Raw genomic sequence first — 13,553 nt, 5'->3', positions numbered from 1 at the left:
TATTATTAAACCGATCAAGAAGCATTAACAAAAGCTTTGTGACTAAATAATTATTACTACAGTGGATCCATTGCAAACAGGTATAGTTTTCCTATTTCCTGAAGAGACATACAATGGTCCCCCCCCCCCCCCCCCCCCCCCGACAGCGTCAATGTAAAACTTCAAAACAAAAGCTGCTAAAAGACAAAAAACCACAAGGACACAAAAAAAACGAGCCGGGCTGGGGGGGGGGGACAGGACACACACCGACAGCGTTGTAACAAACCGGCAAGTTATCGAACAAAAAATGTTCAGCAGTATGTCTATTGTTATCGAACGCTGGAAGGTAACACGCAACAAGTCACACGCTCTTGCAAGTTGTTTTAGTTAAAATTTATTTCCGCCTTTTATATTTCCGAGTCACTTTTTTTTTTTAATAAGAGACAAAAATAAATAAATACGCTTGTGTGTGTGTGCGCGTGTGTGGGGGGAGGGTGGGCTGTGCGGCAGTGAAGGGAACACACACACACACACACACACACACACATCTCATTCACTCTTCTCTTTGGGACCATCTTCAGTTCGATCGGCACTTAGGGCGGCGGCTTCCGCCTGGACGTCGTCCCCGGGGACTTGTAATCGCGGCGTCCGTCGTCGTCGTCGTCGTCAAGCTAACGTCCTGGCTGACCACGGTGGCCTCGTTATCGGCCGACGGCGTCGGGCAAGTGTCATCGTTAGCATCTGCGGCGGCGGCGGCGACCGCCACGGGCCCTGTTCCGGTCCCGTAGACCGCCGGCGCCTTCCCGTCCCCGTTGAGGAGCAGCAGCGGCGTTTTCTCCAGTTCCTCCTCCTCCTCCTCCTCCTCCTCCTCCTCCTCCTCATCCTCCTCCTCCACCTCCTCCAGCTTGCGGAGGATAATGGGGAGCTTGGCGTCGGCGTTCTCCAGCAGCGCGATGTCGCTCTCCTCGTAGCGGGGCAGCGGGGCGCCCTCGTCCAGCCGCCGCTGGAAGTTGAGCCGCCGCCCGCAGCCGCAGGCCGACGCCCTCTCCAGGATCTGCTTCTCGGCCAGGCGCAGCTCGATGGCCACGCGCGCGTGGGCCGAGAGGTCGGGCTTCTCCAGCGCCGAGCGGTCCTCCTGGAGAGGAGAGAGTGAGGTTGCGGCAGTGTTGTTTTGTTTTTGGACAGCAACATTTCTGTTTTTTGTCATAGTCTCTTGAATAGTTTTCATTTAGTTTCAGTCACATTTTAGTCACCTGGAATGTCTTAATGTTAGTCTATGTCTTAATGTTAGTCTAGTTTTAGTCGACTAAATATCGTAAGATTTTAGTCGACTAAATCTACCGTTGATTTGATGCCGTCGTAATGACTGATTTTACACTTGCTGAAAATAGCCGATCTACCAGCTCGCAGCGTGACGCGTTGTGAGCTGGTAGATCGGCTATTTTCAACAAAGTGTAAACTGACTTATACTGGATCTCTTGTCCACTAACATTTTAGGAAGGGACAGTATATTTAGTCATAGTTTTATTCATCATAGCTTAGTTTTTATGTCGTTTTTGTCAGTGAAAGAAGGTAGTCGACGAACATTTTTCGTCATAGTATTAGTCGACGAAAACAACACCGGTGAGGTGAAGGAGAAGGACGCAAACGTGGATTATTAGAGCAGTGCTTTTTCAACACTTTTCATATCAAGGTCCACTATTTATTTGACATTTGAGCCACGGATCACCATTGTGTGGCCAAATTGGCCACCCCCCCCCCCCCCCCCCCAGAAGCAAAGATTTGAGTTACAAATGTTCGCTCTGAAAGAATATATATTACAAATTTGCGCCACATTTTCACGATTTTTCTAAAATAGCAGACCTACAAGCTCGTTGCGCGGCACTCGGTGCCACGCTACGTAGCTTGTAGGTCTGCTATTTTTCAATAGCTAAAGTACAACGTAATGCTTAGGAACTCCAAAAGGGGTTCCCCGCCCCAAAACGGGTTAAGTAAAAACATGCGAGAGCTTTCTACACCCACAGGCTGAAAGCAGTCCTCCTAACGACTGGTTAAGACCTTGAACGGCCGTGTCTGTCTCACCGGGTGCAGTACTTAGTTTAGACAGTTTTTGGTTTAGACTAGTCATTGGTTAGACCAGTCATTAGTCCTACAACTACTACAACCTATCTCAAACCCTCACCCTAAACCTAACCTCCCACGAGGCAGCACACCTAAACCTAACCTTAAGCCATGTCTAACCAATGACTAGTCTAAACTAAGTATGCACCCCCGTCTCACCTCCACTGTGGTCTTGTAGGTCTTGAGGAGCAGCGCGGCCCGGGTCTCCAGGAAGGTCCACAGCTTGATCTCGTTGTCCCAGCTGACGGGGAAGTCGCTGTTGCCCAGGGTGAAGATCTTATTGATGGCCCGCTCCCCCACCAGGAAGTCCTTGAGCTCCTCTGGAGAGGAGAGGAGAGAGCAAAACGGGATTAACCCATTTTGACCCGAGATCAGATTCTAAAAAATGTCTTCTACATCCTGACAGTTTTCTGAAAAAGCTATGTTTCTATGTCGTTTTTTGATTTTTCAAAAATAGCAGACCTACAAGCTCGTAGCGCGCCACTCGGTGGCGCGCTATGAGCTTGTAGATCTGCTATTTTTCAATAGCTAAAGCATAACATAATGCTGACACCAAAAGGGGTTCCCGCCCAAAATGGGTTAAACAATTTAAGGAGTGCTTCACCCAAAAAAGTACTTATTTTCCAACAATCAGATTTTTGTTGTTTTGTTTTTGTCGCATTCTCAAGTCAATAATTTGATGGCCGGCGGAGTCAACCCGCTAGTTCTCCCGGGTTGTTTTTATTCGTTATATCGTCATTGTTTTGCCAATTAGGTTGAGGATCACTGACGTAAGCCCAGTCCACACACACAATGCACGCAACTAGCTGCAACTCTCAACCAGTTGCAAGAAATTGCAGCAGTCTGGACCCACCAGGTGCAATTTGGGGAGAAACGGTTGCAAGACGTAGTAGCAACTATAAAATGTCTGTACGCACCGGGAGGGTACATCTTTTTTCTTTTTGATATATTTGCATTAATTTAAACTGACGTTTGTGTAATTAGTACATGCACGCTGAGCCGATTATAATGAGGCGATAAAGTAACGAGATATATATTTTTTTGAAACGTCCACCCGTGGGAACCCCTTTTGGTGGTATGTTATAATTTAGCTATTGAAAAATAGCAGACCTACAAGTTCATAGCGCGCCACTCGGTGGCGCGCTATGAGCTTGTAGATCTGCTATTTTTGAAAAATCGTTAAAATGCGCCTCAAATCTTTCCGAACATTGTCATGATTTAGAAAACTTTTTTTTTTATTTCGACGTCAGGCCTGAATGGATTAATGAGGCATCATCGTCAAAATAGAAATGTGTTGTGAAATGCCTGCTTCGTTTCCTCGCATCTTTTATTTGAGTCGCTGCCTGGTGTGCAACGTCTATACCCAGGACTTATGAACAGACTGTTATGGATAGCACAGAAGGTCCAAACCTTTTTCGGTTGAGATCAACACATTGATTAATTGTCATTAATGGCCGTTATCGGTGTAAAACGCCATGCCCCCCCCCCCCCCCCCCCCACACACATCAGACCGACGGTTCAAACTCTTCAACCGTTCGTCTTCGTGGGACCTTTGTGCCATGTCGGCTTTGATTCCGACGAGTTATACGCAGGTCTTGGTTACATGAAACGGGGAACCGAGTGAGATAAAAGGGACTTGAGCGATGGTGCCCTGGGTGTGCGAGTGTGTGCGTGCGCGTGTGTGTGTGGCACGACACGCTATTCCGTCATGTCACTCTATCTGTTAAGAAATGTAGACAGCCCGCTCGCTCTTTATGATACCGACCAACCCCCGACCCCTACCAACCCCCCACACCCCTATACCGCTCCCATTCCACCTTCCAAAAGGGGATGAGGAGCAGGCGGGGGGAAGGGGGGGAAGACATTTTAAAATTAACATGCAGTGAAAAAAAGTGAATAATATATCACAAGCGCCGAGGTCCTGAGGATGAGTCCTTCGCCAGGAGGAGGATGTGGCCTTGCTTGCTCGCTTGCTCTCGCGGCGCACAGGCTTGAGGGGGGATTTTATGACACCGGCGGGCGTTCTGCATACATGCAGATGAATATTGCAGGGCCTCCCGGCGGATCGCTCCTCGCACACATCTGGTGGGCTGCCTTGATCAATTAACCCATTTAGACCAGACGTCGAAATTAAAAGAAAAATGTCAATCCTGACAGTTTTCTGAAATACCCATGTTATATCAGTGGTATATATTAGTGGTATACATTTCATGTCAAGGACCCCAAAAATGGTATGAAATTGGCCCGCCGACCCCCCCATCTGAAAATATGTTGTTCCAGGGACCCCCCCAGAAGCAAAGATTTGAGTTAAAAACTTTGGCTCTGAAAGAATATATATATATTCAAAGATTTGTGCCACATTTTCAAGATTTTTCTAAAATCGTAAAAAATAAAATAAAATAAATAGCAGATCTACAAGCTCGTAGCGCGGCACTCGGTGACGCGCTACAAGCTTGTAGATCTGCTATTTTTCAATAGCTAAAGCGTAACATAATGCTTAAAACACCCAAAAGGGGTTCCCGCCCAGAATGGGTTAAGCGCCTATGGAGCGGATAGGCCCCTTAGCTCTCGCTCGCTCCCTCCCCACCGCGCTTCACTTCGCTCCATCCACCTCCACCTCCTTCTCCATCTCATTCACTCCATCCTCTCCTCTCCTCTCCTCCTGGTTGAATGTGGGGAAGGAAGCAGTCACTTGAGGAGGGTCTCTGGAGGAGGTGCGTTACTGAGGGGAAGGGGCCCGGGAGCATGCATGTCGTGCTTTTGCGCTGCCGTGAGTGTCTGTCTTGCCGGGGTCTGTTAGGCCGTGATATAGGGGGGGATGGGAGGTGATCCTTTGGGAATGTCCCCCGTGGCACGACCTCTTGTGTGTGTATTCGTATATCGTGTGTGTGTGTGTGTGTGTGTGTCTGTCTTACCCTCTGTCATGCAGAAAACCCGTAGAAAGGCTAGGAGCTGGGCTGAGATGGGAGGCTCGTTGCAGTGCAGGGCGAAGATGCTGGACCTGAGGGGGAGGGGGGGGATTTGGAAAACAGCACAATATAAATCCAATAATATTCATAAGCCAACAATTTGATGACCAGCAGTGGTTCATTATGGAGACACAAAAGGAGACTCTTTGTGTCTCCTACTATACCGGAAGTGCAGCCTCTGCAAAGCCGGGTTATCAGATTATTGGCTTATTGGAATGTGACCAAAACACTACAACATCCATGAATTCAAGGCGTCATGGGGTGTGTGACTCAGTGATGTAAATAGGTTTTCAATGTAATGAGTCCCAGGGACATTTTATGAGTCCCAGGGACTTCAATGACGTTAGGAGTCATATTTTGCCATATTTACAAATTGCAGCATTTAACTCCCATTTCATTTTATATGGTTATAATGTGGTTATATTCATGTAGAAAACAGAAGAAGATCTTATAACTAAAGCTAGCAAAATAAACTAGAATAAAAAAAACAGTACAGTAGTACAGTAGTGCATCCCGTGGATGCAGAGGTTGTCGTTCTATTGCGTCCCTTAACTATAAACTGTCTTTTGGGATGCAAAATGCACCCTATTTTAATCTCTGGTGACTTGATAGAAAACAAGTCATTCTTTGGGTGAACTACTCCTTTGCTACTCCTTGCGTGTCGGAGCGTGCTCGACGCTTTGCCCGTTGATGGGACCCTCCCTTCATCTACTTGGTAAACTTGACCGTTGCCCGTTGATGGGACCCCCCCTTCATCTACTTGGTAAACTTGACCTTTGCCCGTTGATGGGACCCTCCCTTCACCTACTTGGTCAACTTGACCGTTGCCCGTTGATGGGACCCTCCCTTCATCTACTTGGTCAACTTGACCGTTGCCCGTTGATGGGACCCTCCCTTCATCTACTTGGTAAACTTGACCGTTGATGGGACCCTCCCTTCATCTACTTGGTCAACTTGACCTTTGGCCGTTGATGGGACCCTCCCTTCATCTACTTGGTAAACTTGACCGTTGATGGGACCCTCCCTTCATCTACTTGGTAAACTTGACCTTTGCCCGTTGATGGGACCCTCCCTTCACCTACTTGGTAAACTTGACCGTTGCCCGTTGATGGGACCCTCCCTTCATCTACTTGGTAAACTTGACCTTTGCCCGTTGATGGGACCCTCCCTTCATCTACTTGGTCAACTTGACCTTTGCCCGTTGATGGGACCCTCCCTTCACCTACTTGGTCAACTTGACCGTTGCCCGTTGATGGGACCCTCCGTTCACCTACTTGGTCAACTTGACCGTTGCCCGTTGATGGGACCCTCCCTTCATCTACTTGGTAAACTTGACCGTTGCCCGTTGATGGGACCCCCCCTTCATCTACTTGGTAAACTTGACCTTTGCCCGTTGATGGGACCCTCCCTTCACCTACTTGGTCAACTTGACCGTTGCCCGTTGATGGGACCCTCCCTTCATCTACTTGGTCAACTTGACCTTTGCCCGTTGATGGGACCCTCCCTTCATCTACTTGGTCAACTTGACCTTTGCCCGTTGATGGGACCCTCCCTTCACCTACTTGGTCAACTTGACCGTTGCCCGTTGATGGGACCCTCCGTTCACCTACTTGGTCAACTTGACCGTTGCCCGTTGATGGGACCCTCCCTTCACCTACTTGGTCAACTTGACCGTTGCCCGTTGATGGGACCCTCCCTTCATCTACTTGGTAAACTTGACCGTTGCCCGTTGATGGGACCCTCCCTTCATCTACTTGGTCAACTTGACCGTTGACCGTTGATGGGACCCTCCCTTCACCTACTTGGTCAACTTGACCGTTGACCGTTGATGGGACCCTCCCTTCATCTACTTGGTAAACTTGACCGTTGCCCGTTGATGGGACCCCCCCTTCATCTACTTGGTAAACTTGACCTTTGCCCGTTGATGGGACCCTCCCTTCACCTACTTGGTAAACTTGACCGTTGCCCGTTGATGGGACCCTCCCTTCATCTACTTGGTCAACTTGACCGTTGCCCGTTGATGGGACCCCCCCTTCATCTACTTGGTAAACTTGACCGTTGATGGGACCCTCCCTTCATCTACTTGGTCAACTTGACCGTTGCCCGTTGATGGGACCCCCCCTTCATCTACTTGGTAAACTTGACCGTTGATGGGACCCTCCCTTCATCTACTTGGTAAACTTGACCGTTGCCCGTTGATGGGACCCTCCCTTCATCTACTTGGTCAACTTGACCGTTGACCGTTGATGGGACCCTCCCTTCACCTACTTGGTCAACTTGACCGTTGACCGTTGATGGGACCCTCCCTTCATCTACTTGGTAAACTTGACCGTTGCCCGTTGATGGGACCCCCCCTTCATCTACTTGGTAAACTTGACCTTTGCCCGTTGATGGGACCCTCCCTTCACCTACTTGGTAAACTTGACCGTTGCCCGTTGATGGGACCCTCCCTTCATCTACTTGGTCAACTTGACCGTTGCCCGTTGATGGGACCCCCCCTTCATCTACTTGGTAAACTTGACCGTTGATGGGACCCTCCCTTCATCTACTTGGTCAACTTGACCGTTGCCCGTTGATGGGACCCTCCCTTCACCTACTTGGTAAACTTGACCGTTGCCCGTTGATGGGACCCTCCCTTCATCTACTTGGTCAACTTGACCGTTGCCCGTTGATGGGACCCTCCCTTCATCTACTTGGTCAACTTGACCGTTGCCCGTTGATGGGACCCTCCCTTCATCTACTTGGTAAACTTGACCGTTGATGGGACCCTCCCTTCATCTACTTGGTCAACTTGACCTTTGGCCGTTGATGGGACCCTCCCTTCATCTACTTGGTAAACTTGACCGTTGATGGGACCCTCCCTTCATCTACTTGGTAAACTTGACCTTTGCCCGTTGATGGGACCCTCCCTTCACCTACTTGGTAAACTTGACCGTTGCCCGTTGATGGGACCCTCCCTTCATCTACTTGGTAAACTTGACCTTTGCCCGTTGATGGGACCCTCCCTTCATCTACTTGGTAAACTTGACCGTTGATGGGACCCTCCCTTCATCTACTTGGTCAACTTGACCTTTGGCCGTTGATGGGACCCTCCCTTCATCTACTTGGTAAACTTGACCGTTGCCCGTTGATGGGACCCTCCCTTCACCTACTTGGTCAACTTGACCGTTGCCCGTTGATGGGACCCTCCCTTCATCTTCTTGGTAAACTTGACCTTTGCCCGTTGATGGGACCCTCCCTTCACCTACTTGGTCAACTTGACCGTTGCCCGTTGATGGGACCCCCCCTTCATCTACTTGGTAAACTTGACCTTTGCCCGTTGATGGGACCCTCCCTTCATCTACTTGGTAAACTTGACCTTTGCCCGTTGATGGGACCCTCCCTTCACCTACTTGGTAAACTTGACCGTTGCCCGTTGATGGGACCCTCCCTTCATCTACTTGGTCAACTTGACCGTTGCCCGTTGATGGGACCCTCCCTTCATCTACTTGGTAAACTTGACCGTTGATGGGACCCTCCCTTCATCTACTTGGTCAACTTGACCTTTGGCCGTTGATGGGACCCTCCCTTCATCTACTTGGTAAACTTGACCGTTGATGGGACCCTCCCTTCATCTACTTGGTAAACTTGACCTTTGCCCGTTGATGGGACCCTCCCTTCACCTACTTGGTAAACTTGACCGTTGCCCGTTGATGGGACCCTCCCTTCATCTACTTGGTAAACTTGACCTTTGCCCGTTGATGGGACCCTCCCTTCATCTACTTGGTAAACTTGACCGTTGATGGGACCCTCCCTTCATCTACTTGGTCAACTTGACCTTTGGCCGTTGATGGGACCCTCCCTTCATCTACTTGGTAAACTTGACCGTTGATGGGACCCTCCCTTCATCTACTTGGTAAACTTGACCGTTGCCCGTTGATGGGACCCTCCCTTCACCTACTTGGTAAACTTGACCGTTGCCCGTTGATGGGACCCTCCCTTCATCTACTTGGTAAACTTGACCTTTGCCCGTTGATGGGACCCTCCCTTCATCTACTTGGTCAACTTGACCTTTGCCCGTTGATGGGACCCTCCCTTCACCTACTTGGTCAACTTGACCGTTGCCCGTTGATGGGACCCTCCCTTCATCTACTTGGTAAACTTGACCTTTGCCCGTTGATGGGACCCTCCCTTCATCTACTTGGTAAACTTGACCTTTGCCCGTTGATGGGACCCTCCCTTCATCTACTTGGTAAACTTGACCGTTGCCCGTTGATGGGACCCTCCCTTCATCTACTTGGTAAACTTGACCTTTGCCCGTTGATGGGACCCTCCCTTCACCTACTTGGTAAACTTGACCTTTGCCCGTTGATGGGACCCTCCCTTCATCTACTTGGTAAACTTGACCTTTGCCCGTTGATGGGACCCTCCCTTCATCTACTTGGTCAACTTGACCTTTGCCCGTTGATGGGACCCTCCCTTCATCTACTTGGTCAACTTGACCTTTGCCCGTTGATGGGACCCTCCCTTCATCTACTTGGTAAACTTGACCGTTGCCCGTTGATGGGACCCTCCCTTCATCTACTTGGTCAACTTGCCCTTTGCCCGTTGATGGGACCCTCCCTTCATCTACTTGGTCAACTTGCCCTTTGCCCGTTGATGGGACCCTCCCTTCATCTACTTGGTAAACTTGACCGTTGCCCGTTGATGGGACCCTCCGTTCACCTACTTGGTAAACTTGACCTTTGGCTCTGCACTTGGGTCTGCTCTTTGCTTTCTCGACACCAAACCTCCTTGCCGAAAATAGCCGATCTATAAGTGCACGCTGTGAATTCATGGAAAAATTCACAATGTGATAAAAAAAAAGTGCGTGTGTGTTGGTTTTAGAGATATTTACAAGGTTTCCACTTGACAGCGACAATACATATTTAAAAAAAAAAACAATAGCCTAGAATTGGCACGGTAACATGTAAGATCAATTGCTAGGGAGCGTTCTGTTGAGCCAACAAAAAAAACATTGTGCCGGCGCTAGAGCCTTGTTCATTAACCCCTTCTGGGCGGGTCAGACAACCCTTTGTGTTTTTAGCATTATGTTATACTTTAAATAGCAGATCTACAAGCTCGTAGCGTGGCACCGAGTGCCGCGCTACGAGCTTGTAGGTCTGCTATTTTTTATTTTTTTTAAATCGTGAAAATATATTCTTTCACAGCGAACGTTTTTAACTCAAATCTTTGCTTCTGGGAGGGGTCCCTGGAACAACATATTTTCAGATGGGGGGGGGGGGGGGTCGGCGGGCCAATTACATATATTGTTGGGGGTCCTTGACGTGAAAATGTTTGAGAACGCCTGACATAGAAACTAGGTTTTTTCCAGATGATTTAGAAGACATTCTGTAGAATCGTTCCCAGGTCTAAACGGGTTAACACCATATTGTCCCAGTAAATAGGAATACTATATCAGTCAATTATGTTCTTTTTCTCTCTCCCCTCCTTTGGTTTATTCCCACAGCAGCCAGTGGCCACAGTCACTCTGCCCCTGTTCCATTTATCGATTAACCCATTCCGGGCGGGAACCCCTTTTGGTGTTAGCATTATGTTATGCTTTAGCTATTGAAAAATAGCAGATCTACAAGCTCATAGCGCGCCACCGAGTGGCGCGCTACGAGCTTGTAGGTCTGCTATTTTTGAAAAATCGAAGAACGACTGACACAGAAACATAGCTTTTTCAGAAAACTGTCAGGATGTAGAAGACGTTTTTAGAATCTGATCTCGGGTCAAAATGGGTTAATATATTTATTTGGATTGACGAGGTGAGCGGAATGACAGGGAACATGAAGTGAAGTTGTCGCTTGCAGAATGAGCTCAAGACTCAGCAGAATGCGTTCCGGCGTCAAAATGGCATTTCTTCATAACGTTTGCGGGGCTAAGGTAATTTTTTTGGGGGAGAACGGGGGGGGAGGACGGGAGGACGACAATATTTTTCTGTACTTCAGCAAATTGATCGATGTGGCAGTCGCTAGGACAGGGTCGACATTATTACACCACAGAAATGCATTATGGGGGGGGCCTGTTCCCCCCAGTGCTGCTATTGAATTATCCCCCTCTGTCCGTTGCTTCAGTAACAGAGCATCCAGCTGAGCTCAACTTAACCCATTTTGACCTGAGATCAGATTCTAAAAATGTCTTCTACATCCTGACAGTTTTCTGAAAAAGCTATGTTTCTATGTCAGTCGTTCTTCGATTTTTCAAAAATAGCAGACCTACAAGCTCGTAGCGTGCCACTCGGTGGCGCGCTATGAGCTTGTAGGTCTGCTATTTTTCAGTAGCTGAAGCATAACATAATGCTAACACCAAAAGGGGTTCCCGCCCAAAATGAGTTAAAAGCAAAAAGGTTGAGCTCAGACAAAATGGAAGCTCCAGAAAGGGCACCGTCTAGTGCCATTTCCTTCCATAAATCTCAGTATATTAGGGTCTGTGAATAATTATGTATCGATTAGAGACGTCCCGATACTGTATCGGTATCGGAAAAGTATCGGATCGGCCCCTTATTTGGTCATATCGTGTCATATCGGTGTCGGCGAATATGCCAGTCTAACCACCGATCCGACACAGGGGTAATAAGGGGTTGACACAATGGCAGGTAAATACAATGTTGAGGCATGAGTATTGAGTTTGCTTTCGAGTTGCCCAAACTGCAAGTGCACATACATTTTGAGTGAGGAGTCTGCAGCTATACAACACGAGATATATAGCTAGATAACTATAAACACAATTCGACTATACGAAAGGCAATGGGCTCCATGCTAGGGCATTAAGCAACTAGTCGACTAGTTTACTAGTCGATCAGATTCTAAAGCTTTCTACTACTAGTACTAGTAGTAGAAAGCTTTAGTTACTAGTCGACTAGTTTACTAGTCGACTAGTAAATCCACTAGTCAACCTTGCTGGTACTAGTTGACTAGTTGATAAGAAAAAACATTTTGTAGGCCTCAAGATCAGGTAGATTATAGTTCTAGTCACCAATGTACACAGTTTATTTTTTATTTATTTATTTATAACATAATAGGTAGTCGACTAGTAAACTAGGCAACTAGTCAACTAGTAAAAATGACTAGAAGTGAATGCCCTACTCCATGCGCACACGTCATTTTGGAAAGAACCTGCGCCACTCCCCTACTTCCTTACGTATTACGTATCTAATACTTGAGTCAGTGCAAACAGACCACTAGGGGGGGCGGCGCCCAACGCGTTTGCACAGCTTTTTTGAAAACCTTAGACCTAACACCACGCCAAAATTCAAAAACTAGTCACCAAAAGCAAAATCTTGGCGATTTCTTACGAAGTCCGCCCCCTGTAGTATTGGTGTGTCCGCGGGTCTGCGGAGGACGCACAGAATGTCTGTGTGTTCGGGAGGGGTGTGGGGACCGGCTTCCCTGCTCGGACAACCCCCGAGCCCGCGAGCTTTGGGTCTCGCCAATATAAGTGGCGGCACGTGAGAAGAACGTATGATAAGCCTGAGACCCCAAACGTGTCAGACAACATATATTATGGGCTACTTCAGGTAGATTAAATCTAGGTACATTTCCATTTTCCAGCCATTCAGTTGCAAAAAAATAAAATATTAATAATTTGGGGTCCCCACAAAAATAACTTGGCGACCCCCCGAGGAGTCGCGACCCACGGGTTGAGAACCCCTGCTATTATTGGAGCGCCCTGGCAAACAACCGACGATTGTTTTCATTTCATTTTCCACTGTTGAGATTTAGACTTGTCATCAATAAGAGATTAAAGGGGCCTTCTGATTAAAAATGCCGGCGAGAGAGAAGAATGCTGCATAATATTAAGGGGGCTAATGATAAAATGATTAAGCTCGCATGGTGATGAAAGCGTCGCGGCGGATGGTAAATTGATACTTGTTGGGGGTGGGGGGGGGGGGGGGGGGGGGGCACAAAAGAGAGAGAGACCTGCTAAAACATTTATACTGTCTTTCAATTACGCCGAAGGGGCGAGCTAATTGTTTGAAACATTTACTGGGGTGGGGGGGGGGGGTAGAAAAAACAGGCTGGCGCACGTAATGACCGTAATGAGAAAAAGTTTAGAGCAGTAGATTCCCGGAGCACTTGGGGTGGGCGCAGCGGCAAGGTGCCTGCGCCACCCGCCGCGGAGGTTGGAGGTTTGAATCCAACCACGGTGCGTTCGGGGGCGACCAAAGCCGCCGGACGCACCGTGGCGATATTATGTCACTGTACGCAATCCTAAAAGGCTGCGGTGGCAACCTGTCAGCGGGGAGTGTTGGGCGGGAGGAGTATAGGACCAAACCAACGCTCTACGACGTGCTCCCGGTGGGGGCTCCTCACTGGCCAGGTACGCCAGTATAGGATACAACGTATAAATGTGTACGTCGGTTAGGAATGATCTCTTTTTAGATGGCGCTCCTCCCCAACCAATGATTCACCATCGAGTCTCATTCAAACCAGGAACAAGGAAACCACTTGCTCCTGTATT

General features: G+C 48.4%; 1 protein-coding gene across 1 annotated transcript in view; it reads right to left on the bottom strand.

The window, feature by feature from the left end:
* Positions 1-350: 350 nt before the first annotated feature.
* The window catches only part of LOC306942637 (uncharacterized protein), a gene marked incomplete at its 5' end in the record, with an annotated part of 20,486 nt that continues 7,283 nt past the window's right edge, over positions 351-13,553 (bottom strand). The window contains 3 exons of the mRNA XM_079528645.1: positions 351-1,114; positions 2,260-2,420; positions 5,016-5,101. Of these exons, the coding sequence (XP_079384771.1) occupies positions 557-1,114; positions 2,260-2,420; positions 5,016-5,101 (805 nt within the window). The 3' untranslated portion in view covers positions 351-556. The remainder of the gene's footprint in view (positions 1,115-2,259; positions 2,421-5,015; positions 5,102-13,553) is intronic.

The sequence above is a fragment of the Electrona antarctica genome (genome assembly GCF_951216825.1).
Source record: "Electrona antarctica genome assembly, chromosome: 18".
Classification (NCBI taxonomy): Eukaryota; Metazoa; Chordata; class Actinopteri; order Myctophiformes; family Myctophidae; genus Electrona; species Electrona antarctica.
Note: the sequence above shows the minus strand (reverse complement) of the source record. Positions and strands in the feature narration are given on the sequence as shown.